The 24,769-nt window shown below is 40.6% G+C and overlaps 1 protein-coding gene across 3 annotated transcripts in view; it reads right to left on the bottom strand.

Annotated features, from left to right (window-relative positions):
- Nucleotides 1–24,769, bottom strand: part of LOC138736951 (E3 ubiquitin-protein ligase RNF19A) — a 104,794-nt gene that overhangs the window by 28,545 nt on the left and 51,480 nt on the right. For all 3 annotated transcript variants that reach the window (XM_069887208.1, XM_069887210.1, XM_069887211.1), the window contains exons 2-3: nt 6,691–7,517; nt 541–746 (exon numbers count right to left, since the gene is read on the bottom strand). In XM_069887208.1, the coding sequence (XP_069743309.1) occupies nt 541–746; nt 6,691–7,175 (691 nt within the window). In that variant the 5' untranslated portion in view covers nt 7,176–7,517. The remainder of the gene's footprint in view (nt 1–540; nt 747–6,690; nt 7,518–24,769) is intronic.

Here is a 24,769-nt window from a genome sequence, read left to right as displayed (position 1 = left end):
TTGTGTGGCTTACTCTAATACTGTATTGATTTGAAGATTTGAGTTGCAAGGTGTCAAATTTATACCAATAGGCCACTAAGTCCCTTTTCCGTTTCCAACTCTAATATGGAGAAAATATACCAAAAGTAAACAAACTTTCTTGATTGGAGCAATAACCAATTTAACATTTTTAACAAGTTTATTCAACAACTCTAATACAACACAAAATGGAAACATTACTAAATACTGCACTAAAGCATGACTGTTAAAGAGAGCACACAAATAATGAAGCTCTAAATACCTCAAACAGTGTACATAGATTTTTTTTGTCATCAAGTTCCAGAAATTAGTCAGCTTGTTATAAAATTTAATTGTTGCTAACCCATATAGGATTTAGAATTGATGGATACCAGCAGTGAGTAACCTTGTCAGTGAACCTATCTGGAGAGCACAACCACTTGTATTTCAAATATAGACTGATGAATTTAGTACATTTCTTGTTTGGAACACTTAACAAATTAACTAATTAAACATTTTACTTCCAGCAAAGGGAGTATTTACCGTTATCTGTTACTTCACTGGGAAGAAGAGAGGTAGAGTGTTTTTCTACCCCAGCCAAAAACACATCTCTCTGTTTACGAGCTTCACTGCATGTTTGGTCCGGATGCCAGACTTGCTTACAATGGTAACAGAATTCTGTTGCACAACCCGAGCGTTCACATTTCAGCTTTGGGCAGGTCGCACAGCCACTGGCAATTACTCCATAACTGTGGAGAGTCGGGGTGAACAATAGATCAGTTTCAAAAACAAGATGCCGCAGTCACAAAGCAATGGTAATATAATTTACATTACACAGTTATTTATCATTTCACATTCCAAAATAATAACTAGGAGTGGTAAGCTGTGACAATTTGTTCAACAAGATGAAGTTGCAATGAGAACAGCCATACTAAATTGTTTCCCACTCCAAAAAAAAAGGATTTTAAAGACTGTGTGAAGTATCTATAAAGATGTCACATTCTTAAATTACATCCAACACATTTGTTGATTGATTCTTTGCAACAGTGAACATAAACATCCATTTGGGGTCTGGGTCAGCTATTACATGAAAACAAAGTACTATTGATAAGCATTTTCAGGCAAGGGGACAGCTCCAACAGAATGTCCTTCAATGTCAATCCATTTCATTGCCCCAACCAAATCATTAAATCACCACCTGAATGGATTCCAGGAAAGAGAGTAAAAATTCTGGTTGTATAACACTACATTTATCAGCAAAATAACAATAAAAGTGGTGATAAAAATCCAATTTGACTTTTTTCTCCCAAGTTTGGATCTCACAGTCGATTTCAACATTAAATGATTCAGTGGTGGTAAGCTTTTTGAAAAAGGGTTAGACTACTTTGCAGACTAAAAAGTTAGCACTCCACTCAGACACAACTACATTAGGAATTGTATTTATGCACAGTCTTTTCCCATATTCCCAAGAAAACAACAAAGATAAATATCTAGAACCTCTGTTGACAACTTCGTTATTTAACAAAAGGTAATTTCAAAATGATGGTATAATGAACAAGGCCGAGTAATGAGAATTTTATTAACAAGGACTCCTTCACCATTCCCTGACTAAAGCTGTGCTAAACCAATACGCGACATGACCATGTTACAGACACCTGCTTTATAGGTAGCCATACACAAAAGAAGACTCCTGGATCTCTCTCTCTCTCTCTCTCTCTCTCTCTCTCTCTCCCCCACCCTACTGTTTTAAAGCAATTCTGCTCTTGATAATTGAATTTTGATGAAGATCTACTGGGACCAATGCCTGAAGAGGGCGCACAAAATCAGTGAACCGGTGTGGACTCGAAAGGCCAACATAGCCTGTTTCCGCTCCATAAATGTTTATATGGTTATGGATGCCAGTCATTAAAATACTGTGGAGACTTGACTACTATAGACGTTTTTTTTAAATAATCTTAAAACAGAATCTGTTAATGGGGTAATTACTGTAATTTGAAAACAGGTTTTGCCCGACTTAATTCAACATTTAATGGTCAAATATCTTAACAATGATATGAACTAATTGTTCTAAGCTGCTTTTTAAAAAAAATATGGTGCATTTTAAATATGGTGCTGTAGGCATTAGATACAGTATCACATGAAATAGATGGCCTAATAACAAATGATATTATAAAGTGTACAAATAAACCTTCATTTGAATATAGAGCATAATCTGATTCCAAGGATATTTAGACCAAAGTACATAATGCAAAAAGATTAAAAATCATTTTGTATAATCTTACAATTTATTTTAAATAAACAATTGTGTATGTATATTCAAAATATTTAGTGAATTGTTTTCTTATGTCTAATAACTTTAATCAAAAAAGAACATAATAACATTATATACAAGGGACAAACGTGTACAATACAACATTTTGAGAAATGTGCTTTTGGATTAGCTGAAAACACATTTTCTCTAAAGACAAGGCATTGACCACCGCCAGTGGGCTGATAACGCCTCAAACCGTGCATCTTGGCGCCTCACAGTTTGGCGGGCAGCAGCCTCCTTTGAAGAAGACCGCAGAGCCCACCTCACTGACAAAAGGCAAAGGAGGAAAAACCCAACACCCAACCCCAACCAACCAATTTTCCCTTGCAACCGCTGCAATCATGTCTGCCTGTCCCGCATCGGACTGGTCAGCCACAAACGAGCCCGCATCGGACTGGTCAGCCACAAACGAGCCTGCAGCTGACGTGGACTTTTTACCCCCTCCATAAATCTTCGTCCGCGAAGCCAAGCCAAAGATAGTATCAGCACAAAGAAGAAATATGACAAAGATACTGAACTATAATATACATAATGTCAAAAGGCTATAATAGTCAGCAATATATCAGGTAAGAAAAAGTTCAGAAATATATGCTCCTAATTGTATCAGCTAAATAAAAAAACTAGAAGTAGATTATGGCAAAGTAAACAAAAAATTCTGTCAGGGAAGGTAGCATGAGGATTTTTAAAAAATGCTTTGCACGTGGAGGGTACAAGAATAGTGATCAAATAACAGCATGGGCGAGCAATGGAAGCTGTTATTGATATGGGATAAACTGCCTTTTTTTTTGCAGCCAGTCCCAAATGGAGTACAAAATGGATCGAGAGAAAAAAAAAGAACCTCAACTGCAATTTACACTTCATAGCAAAAATTATTATTTAAACATCAGAGCTTTTCCAGTCAGGTTCGCCTAAAGTGGCATGGAAGGTACCAAAGAATCCATGTTTGGCTGTAAATAAATAAAATCTTTATGTACATGAGCTGGAGAAACACAGTAGGTCATGCAGCATCCACAAGAGGTAAAAGGCCACATGGAATGAAGGATTCATGCTCAAAACATTGGCTACCTTTTACTTATGTGTGTGATCTGTTGAGTTTCTCCAGGACTTTTGTGTATTTCATCAAAGTTTGGATCCCAGATGCACTTAATCAAAGGACAATATAGAAACACTTAGAAGACTGTCAAATATAATGCAGAAAAATTCAGAAAGACAAAAAAAAAATTGGTTTCAAGTAGATGCTATTTAATACACAAAAACAGTGATAGAATAGATTTATACCTGGAACAGTACACTTCTAAAACAGAATGGAAAAGCAGAGGAAACTAAATCAGCAAATATATAGTCCTTAAGTCTTCTTTGGCTTGGCTTCGCGGACGAAGATTTATGGAGGGGGTAAATGTCCACGTCAGCTGCAGGCTCGTTTGTGGCTGACAAGACAGGCAGACACGGTTGCAGCGGTTGCAGGGGAAAATTTGTTGGTTGGGGTTGGGTATTGGGTTTTTCCTCCTTTGTCTTTTGTCAGTGAGGTGGGCTCTGCGGTCTTCTTCAAAGGAGGTTGCTGCCCGCCGAACTGTGAGTCGCCAAGATGCACAGTTTGAGGCAATATCAGCCCACTGGCGGTGGTCAATGTGGCAGGCACCAAGAGATTTCTTTATGCAGTCCTTGTACCTCTTCTTTGGTGCACCTCTGACACGATGGCCAGTGGAGAGCTCGCCATATAACACGATCTTGAGAAGGCGATGGTCCTCCATTCTGGAGACGTAACCCACCCAGCGCAGCTGGATCTTCAGCAGCGTGGACTCGATGCTGTCGACCTCTGCCCTCTCGAGTACTTCGACGTTAGGGATGAAAGCGCTCCAATGAATGTTGAGGATGGAGCGGAGACAACGCTGGTGGAAGCGTTCTAGGAGCCATAGGTGATGCCGGTAGAGGACCCAAGATTCGGAGCCAAACAGGAGTGTGGGTATGACAACGGCTCTGTATACGCTAATCTTTGTGAGGTTTTTCAGTTGGTTGTTTTTCCAGACTCTTTTGTGTAATCTTCCAAAGGTGCTATTTGCCTTGGCGAGTCTGTTGTCTATCTCGTTGTAGATCCTTCCATCCGATGAAATGGTACAGCCGAGATATGTAAACTGGTTGACTATTTTGAGTTTTGTGTGCCCGATGGAGATGTTGGGGGGCTGGTAGTCATGGTGGGGAGCTGGCTGATGGAGGACCTCAGTTTTCTTCAGGCTGATTTCCAGGCCAAACATTTTGGCAGTTTCCGCAAAACAGGACATCAAGCGCTGAAGAGCTGGCTCTGAATGGGCAACTAAAGCAGCATCGTCTGCAAAGAGTAGTTCACAGACAAGTTGCTCTTGTGTCTTGGTGTGAGCTTGCTTTTGCACAAACAGAGGAACTACTGACATGGTCTTTGCCCTCAGACAGCTCCAAGAAAAGTGCAGAGAACAAAACAAAGGACTCTACATCACCTTTGTTGACCTCACCAAAGCCTTCGACACCGTGAGCAGGAAAGGGCTTTGGCAAATACTAGAGCGCCTCGGATGCCCCCCAAAGTTCCTCAACATGGTTATCCAACTGCACGAAAACCAACAAGGTCGGGTCAGATACAGCAATGAGCTCTCTGAACCCTTCTCCATTAACAATGGCGTGAAGCAAGGCTGCGTTCTCGCACCAACCCTCTTTTCAATCTTCTTCAGCATGATGCTGAAACAAGCCATGAAAGACCTCAAAAATGAAGATGCTGTTTACATCCGGTACCGCACGGATGGCAGTCTCTTCAATCTGAGGCGCCTGCAAGCTCACACCAAGACACAAGAGTCAGTAATATGTAACACTTGAACAATCAGCACTCGGACCCATAAGTCACCTGAATGGTTTCTTGATCATTAAATCTATGATACTAACAAAATGAAATGAGAGAATTATAAGGTTGGCTGAAGTTAATCAGAGGACAGGCAAAAAGAGTTGAGTGGAATCCTTATACATAATAAAAACAACTGTAAATAATATTTTCAAATTCTCTTGTGTCTCATGGCATATGAAAAATAATTCAGAGACAAAATATTCCTATTCATAACCAGAGTCATAATCCAGCATTCTCCCAGGTACAGTCTAATCTGGCCTGTGGGACTCAAGAATCTATTAAATTACAAAAAGAATACATTTAAATGGTATAAACAACATCAATTTGATAATCATGCAAATTGAAGGAAAGATGATGTTTCATATATCTCTTACTTCAGTATTGGTTCATATGTTAGAGAGGGGCAACCCTATTGGCATAGCAGTTTGCACAACACCTTTACAGCGCCAGTGATTGTGGCTGGACCGGGTTCAAGTCCCACATTGTCAGTAAGGAGTTTGTATGTTCTCCTCGTGTTTGCATGGGTTTTCTCCAGGGACTCCAGTTTCCTCCCACTGTTCAAAAATGTACTGGGGGTGTAGGTTAATTGGGGATAAATTGGGCAGCACAGACTCATGGGCTGAAATGGCCTGTTACCTTGCTGCAAGTCTAAATTTTAAAAAAATCTAACATGGTTAGATTGGGTTTGAATCCAGCACAGTCTGTATGGAGTTTGTAGGTTCTCCCTGTGCCTGCACAGGTTTTCTCTGGGTGCTCCGGATTCCTCCCACCCTTCAAAATGCATGGGGATTGTAGGTTAATTGGGTGCAAATGGGCTTCTGGGCCAGAAGGCCCTGTTATCATCTGTATGTCTAAAAATTAATCACAAGCATTCTTCTCAAGAATGAAATTACCAACGTAATACTATAAAACAATGGTATGTTTATGCACCGTCTATGTTATCAAGCAAGAACTTGAACAAAACTTGAAGATCATTTTGAAGGAAAGAAAGCAAAGCAAAACAATGCAGCTCAATAAATCCTTGTAGTTAGAATACTAAGGTAAATCACCATATGCAAGTTATTCCAAGATTCACCAACAATTATATAACTCCTTGCTAGTTACTTGCAGAATTGTTTAAGCTTTTCTGTTTGCCTGAAGAGAGAGAGGGTACACATGCTACAAAATTGATCACCTTGCTCCTTGTACTGTCTTCACCTCCCAGCCCAAGCAGGTGGAGTTGAGGAAGGTGGGGCAAGTCAGTTTCTCCTAAATAGCTCAGCATAGCTAAAGATTCTAGTCTATTACCTCTTCAGTATGACCTTAAACAAACTCAAGGGAATTATCTCTTTACATATGTATGTCTAAATTATTAAACATGGTTGCATCTGAAAATATTGTCATGCGCACTGTTTTTAGCAAGCTAAAGACAAACATGTTCACCAAAAGAAGTTGTTTCAGAAACATAAGCATCCTCCCATACCCATTAATTAAGAGCACATAAATGAATCAGAATAACTATTTACATGGTACATACCTACAATCAGGTGCGGGACACCATCGAGCATCTGGATCAGATGCAAGGTATCTTCGCAGCATGAATTCCTCATACTTTTCCATCAAAGTGCCATTGCTGAGAATCATACGGATGTCTGATGGATGAAACAATTCTGAACATTCTGGACAGGCAACGTTGACCCTACTTTCTGTAATTTCAATTTTCAAATATTGCTGTAAGCAATCCAGACAAGAACGATGATGACAAGAAATGATCTCCGGGAATTGGGATCGAGGCTGGCTAAGAAGGCAGAGTGGACATTCTAAAGTGCCCAATAACTGTTCGTTACTGGAGGACTGTATTGTCCTATTAGAGGAGGACAGCTTTTTCTCATCTGCACTCTCAGTTTTAGCGTTTACTCCCTCAACTGTGAATGCGGCCATCTCCAGCTTGGACTTCGATTTAGGTTTCCTGCTGAAGAGATTGAAGAACTGGAGCTGACGATGTTTATTTGGTCTTTTCATGATCTTGAATTGCACACCAAAGGTTAAAAATAGGATCAAGATCACTCCACTTAATTTCTTAACCACTGTTTATCAATTTTTGAAAAAAAATGATGACAAAATCCTGAAAATCAAAGTTGTTCCCAAGTTTAATTAACAATTCTGAAGGGAATGTTTTGAACAGGATTGACAGGAGCCATTTTACAACAAATTCTGAACTTTAAACGGTTTAGCCCAGATTCTATAAGCACAGTAAATCCAGATTCTAAGTACTGTCGTTCCAGAATCGATCGCAGTTCTCAATGGACTTCAAAAGACGTCACCTTTCTATATTCATTGTTTTGTTCACTTTCAGCACAACATCTGGAAGAGTTGGAATAGAAATATAATCAGTTATACAAACTTTTTTCATTATGAACAGCTCAATCAATGTTACATGACTGCAAGAGAACCTTAATGGTGAATACCATTTGGTGAAATACAAAGTTGTATTATCATAGACTCCATATACACCAATCCCAATATTTCTGCTCACGATCACCACAATGTAACACTAGTAGAGCACTTGTAACATTCTACAAAATGGAATTCAGTAAATCCCCACTTGACAAATCAGTCCCATGACCAAAACAGGATACTAAGAAATGAACAAGATCTGAGTTATTTATTACATTTCCTTATTCACCTCAGCTACAACTGTTCATTGACAACATGATTATACGGCAAGGAGATCAAAGTACATATTTTACAAAGGATTAAACCTACCTCGGCTGCACTATTTCATCTGATGCAAGGGTCGACAAAGAGATACAACAGACTCGCCAAGGCAAATAGCGCCTTTGGAAGACTACACTAAAAATCTGGAAAAACAATTACCTGAAGAAACACACAAAGATCAGCGTGTACAGAGCCGTTGTCATACCCACGCTCCTGTTCGGCTCCGAATCATGGGTCCTCTACCGGCATCACCTTTGGCTCCTAGAACGCTTCAATCAGCGCTGTCTCCGCTCTATCCTCAACATTCATTGGAATGACTTCATCACCAACATCGAAGTACTCGAGCTGGCAGAGTCCGCAAGCATCGAATCCACGCTGCTGAAGACACAACTGCGCTGGGTGGGTCACGTCTCCAGAATGGAGGACCATCGCCTTCCCAAGATCGTGTTATATGGCGAGCTCTCCACTGGCCACCGAGACAGAGGTGCACCAAAGAAGAGGTATAAGGACTGTTTAAAGAAATCTCTCGGTGCCTGCCACATTGACCACCGCCAGTGGGCTGATATCGCCTCAAACCGTGCATCTTGGCGCCTCACAGTTCGGTGGGCTGCAACCTCCTTTGAAGAAGATCGCAGAGCCCACCTCACTGACAAAAGACAAAGGAGGAAAAACCCAACACCCAACCAACCAATTTTCCCTTGCAACTGCTGCAACCGTGCCTGCCTGTCCTGCATCGGACTTGTCAGTCACCAACGAGCCTACAGTAGACGTGGACATGCCCCTCCATAAATCTTCGTCCGCGAAGCCAAGCCAAAGAAAGAAAGAAGAAAGAATATAACCCTTTTATATAGACATAACAGAGATAAGTCATGCATGGAATGAGGTTGATGGTGTGCCAACAGCATGTTTGCCTGGTCTAATGCTCTTATGATGTAGTAGAATAATTTTCTGGAAGAATAAAATTCTCCTCTGCAGTCAATTTCTTTTTCTGGCTGGAGATGACCGCTGATCAAAGAAAATAGCTCATATTTATTTGTATTTGATTCCAGGTAATTGCAAGCATCTTATCCTTGCAGAACAGTTAGCGCAATGCTATTACAGCACCAGGTATTCAGGTTCGAATCCGCCACTGTCTGCAATGAGTTTGTACATTCTGCTTGTTTCTCCATGATTTCTTCCCACCTTCCAAAAATGATAGGGGATTGTAGGTTAATTGCTGTTTTTGGGGGGCATGGGCTTGTGGTCCAGAATGGGCCTGTTACTATATTGTCAAGATTCGATTTATTAATATTATTGTAATAAAACAGTGTCATATTACATCAAATTTCTTTTTGCCTGCTGCAAGGCAGACAGATTCGCCACTACCAGGAATTGCCTAAGTGCCTCTTACAATCAGACTTACAATCAAAGAGAGAAAAGCAAAAAAAAGTCATCAAGTGTCCGTAGATTCACTTCTGCAGCCACATAGAGTCCAGTCCAAACCATTAGTAACTCGAGCTCCAGATCCGAACCTCCAACATGTTCAGGAAACCTTCAGTGCCCTCAGCACTTCTTCACATCCTGGTTCCGATACTTGGTACCCCTCCAGCCTGTTCGTGCCAGTCTTCAGTAGTCCACAGCCCGGCGTGAGTCTCCTGACAGCAGCCTGTAACAGCCTACAGCATCCTAGCCCCAAGTTGCCAGCAGCCTGCCGCATGCACTGGTCCCTCAGCCACAGAATCCCATCACTGGTCCACTGCCGTGGTTACCGTCACTGCGGGTCATCTCCTCCACTTCATCTTTTCAGACGATGCATGGACTTCCCATCCTCTGGTGCCCTGCTCCAGTCCTCCGCTTCCTCGGAATCTGCAGCTCTTCATGGCCTGCTCCTGATTAATAGGCGCCGCCATCTTGAATGCCTATCCATGGTCACGAGATTTCAACTACAATCACCATTGGCTCCCTCATCAGGTTGTTCTAAGCTCGTGCGGAGCCGATGGCAAGTTACTGGGGGGCTGGACCCCGTGGGAGCACTACATCTTCACTCCCTCTCTCCTTGCAGCTCTGCATCAATGGCTACGATGCCGCTGCAGCGGTTCTGGCATATTGTATGTCTAAATTTAAAATGTAATCTTTTGTTCCATGATATACTTACTAACAATGAATGATAAATGTAAAGCATTGTTCCTCAAAGATTTTCTGAAATTCTGACTTGCATAAGTAATAGATATTTAGCCAAAATGAAAAAAGTTAATTACTCATTTTGAATGTGTTTTTAAGTGATATCCACACGTTACCTTATTTTTGTGATGTAAAAATTACCTGAAAGTCTATCAACCAAGAAGTGAGTGCTGCAGGTTAAAAAATACTATAAGATTGTGTTACAAATTATTTTAGTTTGCAAAAACCAGCCTCAATCCAGCTCTCATATTTGAATTTGGATTGATGCAATGCAAAGAAAACAATCCAATAAGTACACATTTGAAGAATTTATTGGAGTTCAAAGTTTAAAAAAAAATCAATTTCTAAAATAAATGTACACTTCTGCAATCAAATATGTTAAACTGCAGGAAAGCAAATTTCATCATGATTAATGTAGCTATTCTATCCAGACATCTCAAATCTGGAAAGCTCCAAAATCTGGCAAGTGGGGAGAGAGGCTGCAGCGCAAGTCGGGCGGGTGAGGGGGGGGGGGGGGGGGGAGACCAGCAGCGCGATTCGGGTGGCCGGGAGACCGGCAGTGCAAGTCGAGCGGGTGAGGGACCGGCAGCACGAGTCGGGTGGGTGAGGGGGGGTGGGGGAGATGGCAGGGTGACTGGAATGGGGTTGGGTACGGCAGCACAATCCGGGTGGGCTTAAATTTGGCTTTCCGAAATCCAGAAAAATCCAAAATTCGGAACACACTGTCCCCCAAGGGTTCTGGATAAAGGATCGCGTACCTGTACACCACATAATTTTAATACAATTTTTAAGAAAAAAACCTAACTGGTATTTGAAACCTGTTAAAAATTCAAAAACTATTTGAAAAACAAAAAAAAAATTAAAGTTCTTCAGAAAGCAAGGCAACACACTGCCGGACATAATTTATGAAAATGTAGGTTTTTATTTTACTAAGTGCATTTTTCATTCAATAGGAAACAGCTGAAGTTCTGAAGAACAGCCACAACTAAATTGCAGTAACAAGAACAAAGACAGGAAGTTCTTCATCTTTAAACTGCAGAGCAGACTATAATAGCCTGAAGAATTAAAACACAGGATATTAAACAAAGTTGACTTAAAAGATCACCATTAGAATGCAATACAATACTTTCTAGAAATAGATACACTGCAATAATCAGTCCCCAGGAAGAAAAGGAGTGTAACTAATGAAACAGGATATAGCGCAGACAACGTGCTTTTTTCTTTTCAGTTCTTTTCTTTCTTTTTCTGTTTAGGTTTTTGTGGGGGTTTGGATTAACATAAATGAGGATGCGATATTAAATTTTATATGGGAGGGTGGGGGGGAAGAAGGGGGAGGGGGATAAATACAGATTCTGTATATATGCAGGAACGTTGGAAAGATTGAATGGTTTGTTAAGTTTTGTGAATCTATGAAAATCATAAATATTCAAAAAATGCAATACAGCATTACTATATTGTTACAACAAAAAATGTATGTGAATCATGCAAATCGATAAAACTAGTCTATTCTGATGCAGTAATAACACTCCACATACTCAACATTTCCCACTGTTACAACTCTTTGGGGGGGGAAAACTGCAGACAGAAAATCTCTGTCTTCTTCATCAGACTGACTTATTTAACCAGTTCTCACTGTACATTTCAAGATGATTAATTATTAAATTGCTAAAAATGGCAATTTAATCCAATTTCCACTCATCTCTGAAAAATAATCTGTTCAAATTGCTGTCTGAACCACTTCCTAGATGCATTATTCTTGAATCAAAAGTTAATTCTGAAGTTATCTATCAAAAGATACAAAACAGTACAATAAGCCAAAATATACTGTCCAATCTGTGGCATTGGACAAAGTAACTTGTGATGCTAATTTTTTCAAAAACTGCAATTGATTGTGACTCCTATAAAGCTTATTATGAAACTGATGAGCATAAAAAAATCAACGCAACTGGACTACGAGGACAGAACAGGGGAACCGCGTTATAACGTGATGGTTTGAGTCCAAAAATCAGATCACAAAAAAAGTGGGGTTGTGCTAAATCGGCGTCATGAGAAACAGCATTGTCAAAAAGACCTACCAAAAAATTGTCCAGCATATGGTAAAACATGCAATTGAAAGTTCCAACACCTTGCCAAAGAGTGGGACTTTGTACACACCACATCAAGTCAGGTATTACATTAATTTGTGCTCCAGTATCCAATTTAATTAAAATGTGTATGTCATTCACTTTTAATCTCAACATCCAATCTCTTTTTTCTTTCTTGTTTTCAGTCACAACAATTACATAGAATTTCTCCTTTTCCCTTTCATCTACTGCATGAACCTTGCTTTGTAGCACTTGGTTACTACAGCAATGGACATAACGGTTGTTTTGTAACATATATTGCATATTCTACCATTTCCTGGACAATTTTTTGGGTAGGTATTGTGCACCGCGTTGGTGACATGGCTTTCGATGTCACTCTCTGTTAGCGACATGCTGCATTCAGACAACAAACACTCGATAACCTTTTTAAGAAATAAAATGATGATTGTAAAAAATTTACAAAAAGATGATTGCAACTACAGGTATTGTACATGCATTCTTTATTTTTTTAAGTTCAGTACCCATGGCTGGGATCAAGAGCGATTGGGAACGAGATTTGAACTTAACATTTTCTGATGAAGATTGGCACTCTACTCTCACCTTGATTAATGATTCCTCATTTTGTGCAAGACAGTTGTTTGTCATATATATTAACGATCTAGATGATGAGGTGACAAATTAGATTAGTAAGTTTGCAGATGATACAAAGGTTGGCGGTGTTGTGGACAGTGAGGAAGATTATCAAAGCTTGCAGGGTGATATAGGACAGTTAGAATGAGTGGGCTGAAAGATGGCAGGTGGAGTTTAATATTGATAAATGTGAGGCACTACATTTTGGTAGGACTAATCAAAATTGAACATATATGTTAAATGGTCGATAACTGAGAAGTGGAGTGAAACAAAGTGATTTAGGAGTCATGGTACATAATTCTCTGAAAGTTGATTCACATGTAGATAGGGTGGTGAAGAAAGCATTTGGTATGTTGGCTTTCATAAATCGGAGTACAGTAGTTGGGGTGTTATGTTGAAATTGTATAAGGCATTGGTGAAGCAAAATTTAGAATATTGTGTACAGTTTTGGCCACCAAATTACAGGAAGGATATAAACAGTATAGAGAGAGTGCAGAGGAGATTTACGAGAATGTTGCTGGGGTTTCAGGGCTTGAGTTACAGGGAATGGTTGAACAGGCAGGGACTTTATTCTCTGGAGCGTAGAAGGTTTAGGGGTGATTTGATAGAGGTGTTCAAAATTATACGGGGGATGGATAGAGTCAATGTGGATAGGCTTTTTCCACTGACAGTGGGGAAGATTCAAACAAGAGGGCATGCATTGAGAGTAAAAGGGGAAAAGTTTAAGGGAAACATAAGGGGAAATTTCTTCACGCAGGGTGGTGGGGGTATAAAATGAACTTCCGGCAGTTATGGTAGAAGCGAGATTGATGTAAATATTTAAGGATAGTTGGATAAGTATATGGACGAGAAAGGTGTGGAGGGATATGGGCCAAATGCGGGTCAGTGGGACTAGGTGGGAGATGATGTTCAGCACGGACTAGTAGGGACAAACTGGCATGTTTCTGTGGTGTAAATGGCTATATGATTACAACTCAAGGTGATACACAGAACTCAAATGTCCAAACTTAAATTCTCATTTTAATGCAGATATTGATCCATTATGTGAGAAATGTACCATTTTTGAAGCTTCTCTGATCCATATTTTTTGAGAGTGCCCAAATTTAGAGAGATTCTGGAAAGACATCTTCCAAACTTTATCAACAATTTTTAAGATTAATTTGGAACCTTGCCTGTTAATTGCTTTGTCTGGTTTTTCTTGTAATTCAGATAAACATATGTTGGCATCTCAGGAAAAAGTTTTACCTTTTACCATGTTGATAACCAGGTAAACAATTTTATTGTAATAAAAAATGATTCACTCTCTACTCATACACAGTGGTTATATGACATAATGTCCTATTTAAGTTTAGAAAAAAAATAGGTAATAATATTAAAGATAGAAAGTTTCAATTTATTAAATTGTAGGACTAATTCTTAATTTTTAAAAAATAATTAACAATGATTGTATGTTCTGGTCATTCATTGTCTGTTCTCCTGGGGTCATCAGTGGTTGCACATTATTGATTTTTAAAAAATGTATAAGGTAACCTTGATTCAAGGGAGGGGATAAGTAAGATTTACTTTTAAGGTTTTTTTTCTCCTTTATTTTATACAAATTATTTCAACAAATGGGTTTAACATGATTGCATAGATAATTTTGATTAAATGTTTTAGAGGAATTATTAGCAATTATTGATGTAGTTTTATCTACTTTTCTCTGGCTTTTTTGTGTGTGCTTACTTGTGTACAAATGAATTATTAGGTAATTGTCAATTCTGTATTTATGTTTATATGTTAAACTCAATAAAAATATTTTAAAAAGAAATAAAATCATGATCAAACGATGAATGGTTTTGAGCATTACAAAATTTATTCCCAGTTTGTGAGCAGCCTGTAATATTACAAAGTTATTCTTAATTGATAACAGGCTTGTATTTCCTATTAGTAGGTCCTGGCTGCCACCGCTTCTCTTTAGGAATTTAGAGCACGCCTTTCTTTTAAATTCGAACTGTAACCATACAATTACGTTGAGTACAGCTTTGAAAGCAGCCACCAAGTGTTTCATTCTCACAACACAGCCACAACTGTACTTGATACAACTGAAGCAGCTTTGATCACTTTTAAATAAATTTATAACCAGAGTTCCAGTGTTGTGAAGTAGTTTGATGGACCTGATGAGAAAGCAAACATGGAGGCAGCAAACGAGACTTTAAGCCTTTCAGACTTCCTGCTGGTAGACGGCAACCAATTTAATTTCCAGGCCTCAAATGCAACGCAGGCCTGACCTTCACACAAACACTTCAGGAAGGATAATACTGACACCAGCAAGTAAAGGGTCAATACTGCTGGCTTCCGAAATGGTTTATACAGTCAAGCTTGTAATTCAAGTTAGGATTTTAGTTTTGCAGTTGGAGCTTCATTGGTGACAGGAAATAATGATGTCAGATATCAGGAAAACCTAACATTTCCTTTTGTGTTTTCTAGACCCAGAAAGTTACTACCTCCATGCTTGGGCTTTTCTGCAGCTACTGTTAAAAAGTGCCCACTGATACTGGTGAGATATACAGTAGCTGCCAGAAAATGTAGAAAATGTAGAAATGTAGTATAGAAAATGCACACCTAGAGCTAGAAAGTTCCAGAAAGGTCTGTTTTCAGCATGTTTTAGAATCAACAAATTCCACAATGAATAAAAATTAATTTTACAATATTGTGTGGTTTTCTCCCAATCTTTGTACAGTTCAAAAATGTTTGCATGATTTTGAAGTTTGCTTTGGAACTAACCGCTTTGTCTCAGTCAACTGATTTTTTTCCCTCTGCATTGCAATTTGTTTCTATTTCTTTATTTGTTGTGTAAAGTTTCTTTGCACTACCAATAAGTGGTAATTCTGCATCGCCCATAGGAAAAAGAATTTCAGGGTTGCTTGTGATGTCATGAATGTACTCTGACAACCAATTTGAAATCTGAATTATGCACAAAAATGTGCAGTAAAAATGTGGTTTCAGCTGAAGAGGACACATTCAAGATTATTTTCTGTCATGTAAAAGTGCAGAATGTATAATATTACACAAAATTGACTTCTGCCCACCACAACCCAGAGAAAGAGTTACCATTAGTGTTGCTCAGTGCCCCATAAAGTACAAAATAAAGTGAAGCAAAAGAGAGCATCTTCAGAGTCACTGAGTGTCCATGGATTTGTCTCCCCACTCCTGTAGCCTCTGTAGCTGCACACACTTCAGTTTGATCCATTGGCCACCTGAGCTCCAGATCTAAACCTGAGACATGATCAGGAAGCCTTCAGCGCCTGAGGCCCCTTGGGACCCTTTCTTGCCCTCAGCAGCCTCTCTAATCCCAGTTCCAAAAACTGGTACACGAGCTAGTCTCCAGCAGCTCGCAGCTCTTGCAGATTGGCCAATCGCAAGTCACCCACAGCCTCTGTGGGTTCTCAGCCACCGAGCCCCTTGCTGGTTCCTTGCAATGGTCACCATCCTGCAAAGTAATCTCTTGTGCTTCTTCTCAATGGAGGATGTTCTCATTTTTGGTACCGTACACTGTCATTTGCTCCCTGGAATCGGCAACCTCTCGTGGCCTGCTGCTGAGCATAGGCACCGCCATCTTGAGCACAGATCCGTGATTGCAGGATTATAGTTTGATAAAACCAGTCAGCTCCTCTAACAGGCAGTTTAATGCCTTTACAGAGCCGTCATTTAGGACTAGGTGGTTGGACCCTTTGGAGTACAGTAAAACCCCACAAAGATAAGTGTATACAGAGCCGTTGTCATACCCACACTCCTGTTCAGCTCTGAATCATGGGTCCTCTACCGGCATCACCTACGGCTCCTAGAACGCTTCCACCAGCATTGTCTCCGCTCTATCCTCAACATTCAATGGAGCGACTTCATCCCTAACATCGAAGTACTCGAGATGGCAGAGGCTGACAGCATCGAGTCCACACTGCTGAAGATCCAGCTGCGCTGGGTGGGTCACATCTCCAGAATGGAGGACCATCGCCTTCCCAAGATCGTGTTATATGGCGAGCTCTCCACTGGCCACCGTGACAGAGGTGCACCAAAGAAGAGGTACAAGGACTGCCTAAAGAAATCTCTTGATGCCTGCCACATTGACCACCGCCAGTGGGCTGATATCGCCTCAAACCGTACAACTTGGTGCCTCGCAGTTCGGCGGGCAGCAACCTCCTTTGAAGAAGTCCGCAGAGCCCACCTCACTGAGCCCAGGGTGGGAAAGTTGGTAGCTCTATAGCGCACAATTTATACAGGGTGGGAAAGTTGGTAGCTCACGTAAATCGGTGCGGACTAGAAGGGCCAATATGGCCTGTTTCAGTACTGTGAATGGTTATATGATATATGATCCACTTCATAGTATAGGCACAAATATAAGCCCCTTTCACACTTGCAAATGATCCCAGGAATTCACAGCCAATCAGCCTTTAAAGTATCTTGTGTGAAAGCAAAATCAGCTCAACACTGGCATCAGATGACGCCAAGGATTGACAGCCTCAACCCCAAGTACAATCTCCAGTGTCTGAAGACACCAGAGTTGCAATCAGGCAAGTGTGAAATGGGCAATTGAATTGTGGGATTGAAATGACCCAAGTTTTTGCCTGAGTGCAGGAATGTGAAGGAAGAAAATATTAAAATGAAGGTATAAACTTTGCCGTGGGAAAGTTGTAGCAGAAGAGACAGAGATAGGAAATAAATAGCAATAGCAGACAATTTTTAAATAGAGTGGGAAAGTTGTAGCAGAAGAGACAGAGATAGGAAATAAATAGCAATAGCAGACAATTTTTAAATAGAGTGGGAAAGTTGTTAGCACTATAGCTTACAATTTATAAAGACTGTGGGGAAAAGTGATGGCGAACCTGATTTCCCAGAATGCCATGTGGTAGAGAAACCCCTCCATGAATGCTCCGTGTATGTAGCTGTGCATATAGCCTTTTCTCTGCTGCACAGAATTCTGGGAGGGCAGGCTCATCATTGCTTTTCCCCATGGTCTTTATAAATTGTGCGCTATAGAGCTACCAACTTTCCCACCCTTTATAAATTGTACCAACTTTCCCAGTGACTGGGAAGAGAGGAGCAGAGCTGTGGTTCCCGTGGCCTCACCCTGCTTCAGGAGGCAGGTTTATTCAGGAACACTGCAGAACAATGGGGAATGGAAGGGAATGGGGAAAAAATAAGGAAAGAGGAACAGTGGGGAACACTGCAGAACAGATGAGAACAGAGGGGAACAATGTGAACAGATGGGGAACAGTGGGAGGCAGATTGGGAATGGAGTGGACCCATGGGGAACAGTGGAGAACAATGCTGAACACTGTGGAACAGTGCACTTGGAGAACAGTGAAGAACTGTGGGGAACAGTGGGGAATATGGGGGCAAAGTGGGGAGCAGTGTAGAACATCGTGCGCTCGTCTGCGGACACTGCATTGGTGCAGGTATCTGCAGAGACCAGTGGCAGCAGCATTCCCGAAGAGAAAAATCAGAAAGAGGAGCAGGAGTTGTCCATCTGGCCCATCAAACCTGCTCCCACATTCAGTGAAATCACAGCTGATCTGGCCATGGACCCAGCTCCACTTTTTCCTACAATGCAAACATTTTATCTTACTGTATCTTAAATGCAGAGTGCCGCACTCTGCCGATTAGGAGGGTTGGCGTCAGCACCTCGGAGGTGCTTCTGCATCATTGGGCAGAGATTACCAAAGAAAATCTGTCAGGATTTTGAAAATATTTGGTATGTATATGTTTGCTTTTTGATTGTTGAAACTAATTCAAATTAGCAGTTTAAAAACTACATAATGACCATAAATTATTACGTACATGTATTTCTTAACATTTATATAAAAGTTTTGTAACAAAATATGAATGGAAGAGTAAAAACATGCATGCAATTTTTTTCCATGTCTTGCAGCTCCAAACATCTGAAGTTTATTGTGTCACACACATTTTTGTTTTCCATATTCAAGACGTAACCCTGGATGAATCGGACGAAAACTCAGTTTACAATTTTTCCTTTTGTGCTGGTAGCTATGAGGCGGGATATTTTTGAGTCTTTTCACAATGTCGCATCCTGGCAGAAGAGACTCATTCAAACTAGTTATGGAACATTTTACCTGCCCTCATGTTAAACAGGATGTTGGATTATGGGCAAGGACCTGCTTGCCATGTCAACATTCTAAAGTCTCCAGACACAACAAATCCAAAGCTGGGGGATTTTGCTGTTCTGCATTCCCATTTCAAGAACATGCACCTAAACTGGGTAGGCCTGCTTCTGCCATCCTGGGATATACTTACCTACTCCTGTGTAAAGACTGCACTATCAGGTGGCTGGAGGCCATTCCTGTTATTGACATCTCTGAAAAGAAAATTGCTAAGGCTTTTGTGGATCGTTGGATTCTATCTTTCGGTGTTCCGCTCACTATTACAATGAATCAAGGGTCTCAATTCATGTCGGCATTGTTCTGAGCTCTCACTGATCTTCTAAGCATTACGGCTTACATCCGCAGGTCAACAACCTCGTTAAGCATTTCCATCGACAATTAAAGGCAGCATCAAAGCAGGTGGTGATGCATCCATGTGGAGCAAACATTTGGCAGTGGTTTTCCTTGGAGTACATACTATTATTAAAGCAGATGTTGGATGTTCAGCAGCAGAACTAGTATTTGGCACCATACTAACTTTGCCAGACGAGTTTCTGAATTGGTGTTCAAGCAGAACACTCTATGATCTGGTTAGTTATGTTGTTTTGGGGAAACAAGAGACTACTCCAACCTACTCCTAAGCAGGTGTTGCCTGTGCCTAATGATTTAAAATGATGTACTCGTGTGCTCCTTTGGCACAATGCTGTTTGCAAACAACTTCAGCCCATTTGCAATGGTCCTTTTCAGGTTTTACAACACCTGAAGACTTTTGTGATTGACAGGAATGGAAAAGCTGACATCGACAGGTTGAAGCCAGCGTATATTGATAGTCCATATTCTGCGTCGGAGGCAGAGTCAGAGGACCCTTGCCAGTTGGACCGTGCATTGTCCATCTTACACTATCAAAGGAGGATGGGCTGAACTGTCAACCTTCCAGACTGTTACAGAGCAGGACAGTTCCAATCAGTCACTGCTTTCCATGGCACGAAGGCTGGGGGGGGGGCAGGCAGATGCAGTCGTGGACTTAACTTCGTCAAGAGCAATGCCAGCCGCCACTGATGATGTAAGTGATGCATGGTGTAATAGTGCTCATGTTAACATCAGTATATGGCTGATGGATCTCCGGCACAGGAGGAGGAGAGTGAGAGCATCAGGATCACCCATTTGCAGTGAGCCAATGAAAAGGTCAGTGGAGTTTAGCTGGGTAGTTTTTGGGGAGTTGAAGAATGAATGTGTCTAGTGAAGAAAAAAAAGTTGACTTCATGGTGTGCTGAACGAAATGAATGAGTAAATTCTTTGTAATCTGTGGTAAATCAGTACAGTTACATGTGGCTCTTTAAGCAAGTTTGGCCACCCCTGGTTTACATATACAAGCGAATAAAATTTTCCAGTGTAAGTACATATAGTATTTTTGTCTTTTAAGCTGTTTATTCTTAATGTATTAGTTTGGCATTTTAAAAGTAAGTCTCAAGCAACCGGAATTTACACTTATCTGGCATTTACCGATCACCAGAGGTGCTGGATACCAGGGGTTTTACTGTATATTACTTATTCCTGTAATGTTTATGTGCTGTTTAACAATTTATTTGAACGAAGGTGAAAGACAAACCTTAATGGAAATCTGAATGGTCACTACTATTCAGTAGAGGTTTCCTTCTGCTATTGTGCAACATTGTCAGAGCATAGAGACATTTAATATTAACACCTGCAACATTCCCCAACTATCCTGCCAGTTCTAGGATTTGCTGCTGGAGGAAGAAAAAATGACTCTTTCGGCGAAATTTTTCCACCAACACCATCATGCTTACTCAATAGTAAAATAAAACACACAACATGCTTGGAGATAATACTTGCTTGACTTAATAACAAATGGCAGTTATCGTTCCTATTTAAAAATGGATACTCTACAGTCAACCCGTTAACAATCAATCTAATGACGTCTAACACAACCTGCAGGTTCTTCAAGCCACACACTATTTTGATTTGAAAATGTATTTCATCACAGCTGGGTATAAATTTTGAAACTCGGTTTCCAACTGTACTGTGGGAGTACCTTCCGAGAAAGACTACATTTGTCCAAATAGCGGTTCATCAGTGGCCCTTTCAGGTGGACCCTCCGCCTCGAGGCCAGCGACAGGAGCAGATTTAAAACTGCGAACGCATCTTTCAGGTGGCAGCCCTAAAAGGCTGCTGCAGTGTTAACTGGTCCACCTGAATGGACCTATTAATATCCAGAGGCATTTTGTAGTGCCTCTGGATCTGATGGAGGCAGAGCGACTGGTGCTGCAGCGCCACCCATCATAAATATGCAGCATAGCAATGGCTGTCTTTTCTACCCACAAAACCTCATGCAGGTGGAACTGCTCTGTGTTTCCCACAAGAATTCCAGCTGTGTGGGGGATTATGGGTGGGGGATTATGGGTGGGGAAGACTGCAATTGCTATTCCACGTTTTGACCACAGAGAGCAGCCCCAGTGCAGGAGCAGCCAGCTGGGCTGTCACAGCCCGCACTGGCCACCACCCGACATCCCCCTCTGGCCGCCAGTGGGGTGGGGGCTGTCAAGTAGCACGATGGGGGCTATAAGGTAGCGGGGCGGGGGGCTGTCAGGCAGCGGGGAGTTGGGTCGTGATGACTTCATCAGCCCACCCCAGGCAGCCACTTAGAGCAGTTGCACATTCAGGTACGTCAGCGGAGTGCCGAACTCTGCCGATTATCCCTCCAATGGAGGGTTGGCGTCGGCACCTCAGAGGTCCTTTGGCTGCATTCAGGTGAGTATGTCTTTAGCCGCAAGGGGATGGGGAAGGATTAGACGGCTTTACAGGGGGGTGTTCAGGTCACCTGAAAGGCCACATTCACACTTGGGCTTGGGGAGGGAGGGTGGGTGCTGGAAGTATATTCCTCAACAGTTCAGATTTTCAAATGATTTTTTTATCTCATTTGGATGGCAAATATTTAAAACATAATAAGACAAATTTCATTGGGCCTGTAAATTCCTAACCCTATTTATGCCAAGTGGTTTGAAGCAAAGAATAATCTTATCCCTACAGGATTTGATTAGAAATTCACCTGGTTTAAAATATTTATGATTCCAGTCAACAGATGCAAATACAACCTTTAGTTGTTACAATTAAATTAATCATGCTTGCAAAGGACATTCTAATTTTAATTCCAACTTCTAATCAAATAAAATTAAGCACAAATTATTTGCTGAATGTTTATTGTGCACTTATGACACTAGTCTTCATGTTTTGTGCTGATCAGTCATAATTAATTTTTGCAAATGTTTTTACAAACTGTCAAAATGGATAAAAATATTAACATGGGAAAATCTATTGGAATTCTAGGGCCATTTTGTTTCAGGATCATGGGATGGATATACTATTTTCAGCCATCCAAAGGAAAACGCACCACAGAATGAAATAGCAAAGATTACTTAAGTTGTATGTGCGTGAAGCTTTGTCAGAAGTTGTTTACTTTCCTGATATAACAAGTAATTTGAATTATGCTGCAATTTGTTAATTACAAATCCAGAACAGATTTCAGATTTATTGTCAGAGTACAGACATGATATCACGTAGAACCCTGAGATTCATTTTTCCTGAGGGCGCAGCAGAATTACCACTAATTAGTAGAGCAAAAAAAACTACACACAGCATGAACATGTAAACAAAGAACTGTAAACAGATAACAAATGTAAACAAATGACTATACAATATAGAATTTTTTTATTGAGAAGCCTGATGGTGGAGGTGTAGCAGCTGTTCTTGAACCTGGTGGTGCAATTCTTGTGACTCCCGTACCTCTTTCCTGTTGGCAGCAGCGAGAACAGAACGCGTGCTGGGTGATGTGGTCCTTAAGATGGCTTGAAGTTTCTCAAATGTGTTCAGTGAAGTTTTCTAATATATAGAGGTACCAACTAAAAAGAGTGCAGCACTGGATCTCCTTTTAGGGAACGAGACACAACAGGTGACAGAAGTATGTGTAGGGGAATATTTTGGGTCCAGTAATCATAATGCCATTAGTTTCCATTTAATTAAGGAGATGGTTAGGGCTAGGCCTTGGGTTGCACATTTAATTAAGGAGATGGTTAGGGCTCGGCCTTGGGTTGCACATTTATAAGGAGATGGTTAGGGCTAGGCCTTGGGTTGCAATTCTAAATTGGAGAAAGGCTCATCTTGAGGTAATGAGAAATAATTGGATAAGTGGTTTTCTGGCAAGGATGTGCAAGGTAAGTGCAGGACCTTCAAAGGTGAAATTTTGAGAATCTGTATGTTCCTGTCAGGATTAAAGGCAAGGTTTGCAGGGATAGGGAACCTTGGTTTTGAGGGATATTGATATTATGGTTCAGCAGAAGACAGAGGTGTATAGCAAGTAGAGGGAACATCAAGCAAATAAGTATTGTTACTAGTCCAGAGGACCCCAAATCCCAGCAACAATAGAAATTCACCAAGAGAAATGGTTACTTAAACAAAAGTTGTTTTTAATTTTTTTTAAACATAAAAACAGGATCAAACTTTAACTTATTACTATTAACTTAACAACCCCCTTCTAATTCTAAGCACACGTGTATGTAATGTGTATATGTTCACAAAAGTTCTTTGCTTTAATAGTCCAATCTCACTTCTCACTCCTCCAAATTCACCGGTATCAGGCAATTATTTACTGTGCACAGAATTTAACATTTATGAATTTTCACCAAGCTCTGGTGCTTAAAGGTAATTGGCTACTGCTCAGGAAGGTTCTTATTGGTTTCAGAGAGAGCAATCTGTTGCTTGTTGGACAAACACAAACTGATTCTCTCCGATCAGTCACTTCAGTGTCTAGCCGAAGAAACTTGCCCCATCATGGTTTTCCATGACCTCTTCTTACAGGTCACCACAGAGTTCCTCTTGTTTCCTTTATTTCAGGAGAAATACTCTGGCCATCCTTTTCCTCTTGTAAGGACTACAAGGGTTTTTAAACAGGCAGAGCTCACAACCCATCTTCAAAATGGGGTTTCAACAAGCATGCCAGCTTGTCATGTTCCAGTCCTCGCTGCTGAACTAAATTCTCTCCCTCTCTATCCAAAGAATCACGTTTCTCTCTCTCTGCTTGCAAAACCAGATGACCCCTCTTAGAACAGCAAACTGCAGCCAGACAGATTGCCGGCACCAGAATCAATTTCTTGAGCCTGGCCAACTGTTGCTAAAAAGACAATAATCCATTTACTCCACAGCATCAGTCCAATTGACAATTACTTGTGAAGTCTCCATAGGCATTCTTCAAAGTTTCTGCAAAGTCACTGTGGACTTGAAGTCTCCCCTTAAGCATAGCTCTTGCATTTAAATAAGATATTGGTTTGTGAAGTGACCTACACACTAAACCCCCACAATATCTTTTAAAAACATATTTATATATAAAACATAATATAACCCATCACAGTATAAAAAATGGAAGAAAAACCTCAAGAAAGGAATCAGGAAGGCAAAAAAGAGTGATTTGACAGACACTGTGAAGGAAGATCCTAAAGATTTCTACAGGTATATTAAGAGAAAAAGGATAGTAAGGGACAAAATTGGTCCCGTTGAAGATTAGAGTGGTCAGCTTTGTATGTAGCCAAAAGAGTTGGGGGAAGATAGTAAATGTTTTTTTCATCAACATTCACTCAGAAAATGGAAACAGAGTCATGGGAAGAGAGGAAAACAAGCTGTGAGGTCATGGAACCTATACAGATTAAAAGAGGAGGAAGTGCTTGCTGTCTTAAAACAAACAAGGGTGGATAAATCCTCAGGGCTTAACAAGATATTCCCTCAGACTTCGAGGGAGTCTAATGTAGAAATTTCAGGGGCTCTGGCAGAAATATTTAAAATGTCATTAGTCCCCCACCCCCCATCTTGAGATTCTTCATCT

Source organism: Narcine bancroftii, chromosome 6 (assembly GCF_036971445.1).
Source record: "Narcine bancroftii isolate sNarBan1 chromosome 6, sNarBan1.hap1, whole genome shotgun sequence".
NCBI lineage: Eukaryota > Metazoa > Chordata > Chondrichthyes > Torpediniformes > Narcinidae > Narcine > Narcine bancroftii.
Note: the sequence above shows the minus strand (reverse complement) of the source record. Positions and strands in the feature narration are given on the sequence as shown.